We start from the raw sequence: 7956 nt of genomic DNA on the forward strand, positions 1-7956 counted from the left end.
TGAAATTCAACTCTGCAGCAGAACTAATACTCTTGTATCTTACTGGGCAAAATCACTAATATACTATCTCTTTCATCTTTCCTGCCATCATTTCTTATCCTAATTCCCATATCTCCTCTCTTCTATTGTCATTCTCATGTGCATACATCTAATTCTCATACCATCTTGATTCAGGATTCTTTAAATACAAGTAAGTAAATTATATTCAAAGACTCTGAATTCCATCTGTTTCATAGCATTTTCACAAGGTTGTGAACTCAGCAATATATAAGTAGAATTAGAGATGGCCTAATCACCTATCATTGGGAAGAGAGACCCCTTGGTCTTGTAAACTTTAGATGACCCAGCACAGGGGAAGGCCAGGGCCAAGTAGTGGGAGTGGGTGGGTAGGGGATCAGGGCCGGGGGTGGGGTATATGGAACTTTCGGGATAGCATTTGAAATGTAAGTAAAGAAAATAATAATAAATAAATTTTTAAAAAAAAGAAAAAATAAACAGATGGAACTATGACTGCATGAGTGGAATATTTTTCCTATGTGAAAGAACATCAAATTTAAACAAAGACAGTGCTTCAGTGTAGTCATTTTCAGGATTTAGTTCATTTTCCTAAGATCGTTCCCTTTGTTTATCCTTTTTTTTTTTTTTTTTTTGTGAGGATTTTCTGTCCCAGTGAAGAACATGGATTCTCCCTGGGGTTTCACCGTGGCCTTTAAAAGTTCCGTAGGATGGGGTTTGTTCACATGTGTTATGACTTGACCATTACCTAACTGATCAAGCAGCTCAATTTTGTAAGTAAGCATAGGTTTTTTTCTTTATATATAAGTGTTTTAAGTGATTCAATGGATTTCAAGTTTGAATACTTAATATGTCTGAGTACTAAAATATGATATAAAACATCCAATTTAACAGAGTTGTGGTACAAATTGAGCCAAAAACTTCTAAGAAGAAAAATGAATAAGGATGAAGAATCATTCACATAACTCTCACATTTGTTTTAATGTTTTTGATAAGTTAATTAGAGTAGAAAGTTAAATTTCAGTGAGATTTTATAGATAGGATTTTTCTCACTCAATTTTCTGTAAATTTGATTTCTGACATAGTTATTAAAATCTTATTATATTCATTTTACTGACCATGTATTAAAGTAATTTTAACCACTTCCTTTTCCACTCTTCAGGTTATTTAAGTGCAGTATTTTCCATTTAATATACAAAATAGAAATATTATCTTCTTTATTTTTATGAAGTTATATTTTCAGATATAAAAGTAGACAATGAAGACATAGTATAGTCATGGAGAATGTATGCAGTGGGCTGGAATGGCATTTAAATATTGAATGCTGCTTTATCTATTAGATAATAATCTGTACACATATTTAAACCATAATTTCCTTTTTAGAAGATGATATCATAATATATATTTTATAAGTTATCATGTTTATCAAATAAGAGAAATGTCCACATCATTTATAACCTATTATTGTTGTGCTTCATCACGTACACACTTTTACTATAATTTTTATCTTGGTTTTCATATTTCCAGTATTATTGCCATTGATTTCATAATGAGGATTGAGAAATTTATTTTTAACTTATATTTTTTGATTGGGAATACTGTAGTTCAAACACCTCATGCATACATTTTGCATTTATATTAAATGAAATTAAATAGACTATTTGTAGTATTACTACCCAAAATTTCTATTATTTTCAAGAGTAACTGAAAATAAATATTTATTGAACTTTAATCTTGAAAAAAATATCCAGCTTTGGTGTTTTCCTTGTCACAAAATTCTAACAGTGACCCATATAATATATCAAGTAAAGCTCGTTAGAAAGAAAATTCATATCAATTCATAAACCATATTCTTTTTTCCAATCTATATGAAAATTATTTTTATTAAAATTGTAATTTGCCAAAGAATTAGGATAATTTAAGTAAACCAATATTTGTTGTACTAATATAGTCCCAGACCAGAAAAGTAGTTACACAGATAGATTTTTTTTTTCTTATACAATAAAGAAGAGAGTCACTTTATTTAAATTCAAAAGAAGATATTATGATATATACATTTTTCCTGTTTGGGTTTCACTAATTGTTCAGTGTATTATTTGAGCAGTAGCTTAACATGCCTGTAACATTCTGTTACATGAATAATATCTCAGATTTATAGTTTACAAATATATATCCTGTAAGTTAGTAAAATGTTTATTTAAGTAAACATATTTTAATGGATCCATAAAATTCTCTTCAGTTACCTGTGTTTATGTGGTAAAAGGAGTCAACTATGACCACATTAATCTTAATTAGAATTTTTCTAAACTCACACTGTCTGTCAATGAGGCTTCTCACAGAGACTGACATCAGGATTCAGATTGAGTGCACTTCATAGTCCTCTCTACTTGCTTTTTCTCAGATCTTAGAGTAGAAAATAAAATCATAGAATTGCAGGATGTGTGACATTCCTTTGGTGAATAACAATCAAGATGAATTTATTTATGTTTGTTTAGCATACTATTAAAAAAATTTTGAAACCCCATTTCCATATTAATTATTTCTACTGTGCTTATTCTTATTTGATTATGTCTTTTTGTCACTGTCCTCTTCAGTAAACATGTCTGAACAAATTCCGTTGCCAATCTTGACAGAAAATGAGAAGGGAGAAAAGAGAGATAACAGAAGACTATTAAATGTACTTTCAAGTCCATAAATTTATATTTTGCACATTTGTAAAATTAACTGATGAGATGATTTTATAGGCTAATTATTAAAATAATTATCAAAACAAAACCATATATTAAAATATTTTCATATATTCTTAATTTTACTATTTAAATTATCCATGTATACACAAACAAAATTTGTTTATGTTTTTATATTTTACTCTATCTATGAAGTATTAAATATTTTTTGTTCTGTATGTACACATTTGCAAGCATAATCTATATACTAGAATAAAACACTCACATAGAATTTGAAGACCTTCTGGGACAATGTAATTATATAATTTGCTTCTTGTTTTAAAATTACTTAAGTCAATTTTCCTTTTATTGATTTTAATAATCAATTTGACAAACTTTACCATGCCTCATAGTATTAGTGCATTTGTTTACATTACTGAATGACTCCTGCAATCCTATGTTCAAAATTTTACCATTTTTAAATTCTTGACCTCTGACATGGATTCATTATGCAGAAATCATCCCATGAGTATTTAATAGGATCAGTGAATTGTACGATTTAAAATATCTTCTTTTTAAAAACCATTACTATAATTTTTCACATTAAAATTTACCAGTCATAGAAATATAGTATCTCATGTTAAAAATCTAAATTACTAAGGAAGAATGTTTCATGTACTTACAGCTAAAGGAGAACTACTATACAAGTTTGTGCTTTCTGTTATAACAATTTGAAAGTGAAATAAATTCCACCTATGTTCATGAAAATAGAATTTGGTGAACAAACAGATCCAGGACTATGGTAAAATAAATGGAAATACTAAAATGGAAGGGGGAAGGAATTTTCATAGGACCTTATCCTAAACAGATCCCAGGTAATTAATGCATTGCCTGGAAAAGAGAACTAGTTTCTCCCAGGGATAAGACTTGTCCAGCGGGGCATGGTGGCACACGCCTTTAATCCCAGCACTTGGGAGGCAGAGGTAGGTGGATTTCTGAGTTTGAGGCTGGCCTGGTCTACAGAGTGAATTCCAGGACAGCCAGGGCTACACAGAGAAACCCTGTCTCAAAAAAAAAAAAAAAAAAAAAAAAAAAAAAAAAGACTGTTGTCCAGTTGTCCAGGGCAGAGTGGCATCCCTGAAAGCATATACACACAGAAAAGAAAAATGGATCCAGAGGTTGTGTTTTAATAATTATACATTCCTATTTACATTTGTAAGAACAAAAGTAAAAGAAAAACAGCTATCAAGTTGAGAGTTTGTGTAGTGGCACATAGGAGATATTTAACAGTAGTATATCTGAATGAGGTGCAGAAGGGAAGGGAGAAGAAATGATTCAATGTATTTTCAATGTATTTCAATGAAATATATTGAAATACATACATACATACACACACACATAATACAGACATAAAATATTTTAAAAGAAAAAATGCAGTATAATGAAAATACATTTTTAAAAATACAATTTGAACAGAGTGATGGAAAACTATTTAAATAGCAAAGCTACTTTAGTTGCTAGACTTTTAACTTCATAAGTAAGTGTAATTATCTTTTTCCTTTACGTTTTATAGTGAAATCTCTACACTTTTATCAAATTATTTATCATTGTCCTCATTACCCTATGGTGGTCACGATGCCCTAAGAATCAAACATAGACACAACTTTATAGGAACTTCCTGGGGAAATATATAAATAAAAATAAAAATGGAAAGGATCGCATCAGCTGTGGATGTCTACAATATTCCATTAAAGAACATGACTGAAGCCACCATGTTTATTCTCTTGGGATTCACAGATGACTTTGAACTCCAAGTCTTCCTATTTTTACTGTTTCTTGGTATTTATCTCTTCACTCTGGTAGGAAACTTTGGACTGGTTGTTTTGGTCATTGGGGATTGTCGGCTACACAACCCCATGTACTATTTCCTAAGTGTTTTGTCTTTCCTGGATGCTTGCTATTCTACAGTTGTTACACCCAAAATGTTGGTCAACTTTCTAAGTGAAAATAAGTCCATTTCATTCCTTGCATGTGCAACCCAAATGCTTCTCTTTGTTACGTTAGGAACCACAGAATGCTTTCTGCTGGCAGCAATGGCATATGACCGCTATGTAGCCATCTACAATCCACTTCTGTATACAGTGACCATGTCACCCAGAGTATACCTGCCACTCATCATTGCTTCCTATGCTGGTGGAGTTGTGCACGGTGCTATCCACACAGTGGCCACTTTCAGGCTGTCCTTCTGTGGATCCAATGAAATTAAGCATGTCTTCTGTGACATTCCTGCATTGCTTGCTCTTTCTTGTTCTGATACCCACACAAATGAGCTTCTACTCTTGTACTTGGTGGGCTTGATTGAGATTGTCACCATCCTGATTGTTCTGGTCTCCTATGGATTCATCCTCTTTGCCATTCTGAACATGCATTCTGCTGAGGGTAGAAGGAAAGTGTTCTCTACATGTGGCTCTCACCTCACTGGAGTCTCTATTTACCATGGTACAATCCTTTTCACTTATATGAGGCCTAGTTCCAGCTATGCTTCAAATCATGACATGGTAGTGTCAATATTTTACACCATTGTGATACCTATGTTGAATCCTATCATCTACAGTTTGAGGAACAAAGATGTAAAAGTAGCATTTATGAAATTGTGGAGAAAATGTGATTCATAATTAATGTACAGTTATATAATAAAACAAAATTACTTTGTCAATTCCAATTTACATGAAATATACATTGCTACAAATTACAAATATGCGCTTGTTTAATTAGTAGTGTCTTATATGTTCATGATTATATTAAAATAATCTTTTTCATGTATCATTTCTAAATAGTGAATTTTTCTCCTGTGTATTAAATTACTTTGAAACAATTTATAACTATTTTATTTTAAGTTGTTCTTAGGTACTATTATATGAATTTTTTGTGTTTCTATTAAGTAGAGACTGTATATACAAGAGCCTTTGATTAAATAATTGTCATGTAGCTTATGGTAAACTGTTAACTTGCATTATGTACCATAGACACCATTCAAGATTCCTCATGGAGTAATTCTCATAGAGTACTTTCTTTTCTCAAAAAATTTCTCACAGAGAGACATCCATTCAAGTTGTAACATGCACTTTGTGTTCCTGGGCTTATTATTGTAAGTAAACTTTTTTCCTGCTAACAAGTCATTTCCTTGACATTCACGTGAATTGATTAGATCCATTATAAATGTACTACAATACAGTCATAATATTTCTTAATGATTCTTGTTACTGGTGCTATTAAAATGAAAAAAACCATGAAATTTAAAAGTAGGAAATAAATACACAAACACACAGATATGCATGAGGACACACATATGTGTGTGTATGTGTATGAGTATATATATGCATGTATATGCGTACATATGTATGTGTGTGTTTGTGAATATTATGTATACATATTTATGTCTGTGTATATATAGGCTTCCCTGAAAGCTGATACAGCAGTAGATTTCTGTCTGGGACTTCGGTGATCCTTGATCCTTGCTCAGTTGCCAGAATTGATTTGTCCATGAGATACAACCATATACTGTCATTAGAAAAACTTATGTTTATGTAAAAAGTATACACAATGAAAACAAACATACTATATTTTTACATCCATCTCATCTACTTTTTAAAACTTAATTTTATTCTAATATTTTTCTTCTTTAGTATAAATTTTGTGTAGAAATCCATATTTCTTCCAAAAAAACACTGTTTACCTCCAAGCTTATTTTATTCTCTGAAATAATCAGAAAAATCTAACCAAAATGTTATAATTAAAGAACATTTTACTTTTACAATAATTTGTTGGGCTGGAGAAACAGATCAGTGGTTAAGAACACTAGCTGTTCTTCTAAAGTACCCAGGTTTAGTTTTCAGCATCCACATGGCACTTCACAAGGCTCTGTAACTCTCCAGTTCCAGGGTATCTGTATCTGACACACTCACACAAAAGCACATAAAAAGGGTGTTTGTTACATTTATTCTCTCCCTGTCCCTCTCCCTCTATCCCTTTCCTTCTCTCCCTCTCCATCACCCTCCCTCTCCCACTCTATCACTCCCTCTCCCCCCCCCCTCTGTGTGTGTGTGTGTGTGTGTGTGTGTGTGTGTTTATGCACATACATGCATGGTTGAATGCATGGTACATGGGTGGAAGCTAGAGGACGACTTGGGGACAGGGGTCTGTCTATTCTATTCTCTCTTCTCTCCTTCTACCATCGATATCACTGAGATACCCTCAGATTGGTCAGCACCAAGCCTTTATCTCTATCAAGCACAGTATCAACTTATCAGTATTCTAGTTAACAAAATCAGAAATGAAAAAGGACAGATAACAACGGATCCCGAGGAAATCCAAAGCATCATCAGATCCTACTACAAAAGGCTATACTCAACAAAACTGGAAAACCTGGATGAAATGGATAACTTCCTAGACAGATGCCAGGTACCAAGTTAAATCAGGATCAGATTAATGATCTAAACAGTCCCATTTCCTCAAAGAAATAGAAGCAGTTGTCAATAAAGCAGTTTGTTCCCAACCAAAAAAGCCCAGGACCAGAATGGTTTGGGGCAGAGTTCTATCAGACTTTCAAAGAAGACCTAATTCCAACTCTCCTCAAATTATTCCAAAAAATAGAAACAGAAGGTACTCTACCCAATTCATTCTAAGAAGCCACAATTACTCTGATACCTAAACCACACAAAGATCCAACAAAGAAAGAGAACTTCAGACCAATATCCCTTATGAATATCGATGCAAAAATAATAAAATCCTTGCAAACTGATATAAGAAGACATCAAAACAATCATCCATCATGACCAAGTAGGCTTCATCCCAGGGATGCAGGGATGGTTTAATATATGGAAATCCAACGTAATCACCTATATAAACAAACTCAAAGACAAAAACTACATGATCATCTCATAAGATGCTGAGAAAGCATTTGAGAAAATCTAACACCCCTTCATGATAAAAGCCTTGGAACCATCGGAAATTCAAGACCCCTACCTAAACATAATAAAAGCAATATACAGCAAACCAGTAGCCGACATCAAAGTAAATGGAGAGAAACTCAAAGCAATCCCACTAAAATCGGACTAGACAAGGCTGCCCATTTTTTTTTCCTACTTATTCAATATAGTTCTTGAAGACCTAGCCATAGCAATTCGACAACAAAAGGAGATCAAGGGGATACAAATTAGAAAGGAAGAAGTCAAAATATCATTATTTGCAGATAATATGATAGTACATATAAGTG

The 7956-nt window shown here is 32.6% G+C and overlaps 1 protein-coding gene across 3 annotated transcripts; it reads left to right on the plus strand.

The window, feature by feature from the left end:
* The first annotated feature begins 751 nt into the window (after positions 1 to 751).
* LOC110319155 (olfactory receptor 5T3-like) lies at positions 752 to 7655 on the plus strand. 3 transcript variants are annotated; one of them, XM_029536809.1, is made up of 3 exons: positions 752 to 788; positions 3367 to 3483; positions 4255 to 5445. In XM_029536809.1, the coding sequence occupies exon 3, from the start codon at positions 4388 to 4390 to the stop codon at positions 5354 to 5356; it is 969 nt and encodes a 322-aa protein (XP_029392669.1). In that variant the 5' UTR covers positions 752 to 788; positions 3367 to 3483; positions 4255 to 4387; the 3' UTR covers positions 5357 to 5445. The 3 variants fall into 3 exon arrangements, with proteins under 3 accessions (XP_029392669.1, XP_021050248.1, XP_021050249.1); XM_021194589.2 differs by lacking the exon at positions 3367 to 3483; XM_021194590.1 differs by lacking the exons at positions 752 to 788; positions 3367 to 3483 and adding an exon at positions 7635 to 7655 and having other exon boundaries at positions 4388 to 5317.
* Positions 7656 to 7956: the final 301 nt, after the last annotated feature.

This window comes from Mus pahari, chromosome 3 (assembly GCF_900095145.1).
Source record: "Mus pahari chromosome 3, PAHARI_EIJ_v1.1, whole genome shotgun sequence".
Taxonomy (NCBI): domain Eukaryota; kingdom Metazoa; phylum Chordata; class Mammalia; order Rodentia; family Muridae; genus Mus; species Mus pahari.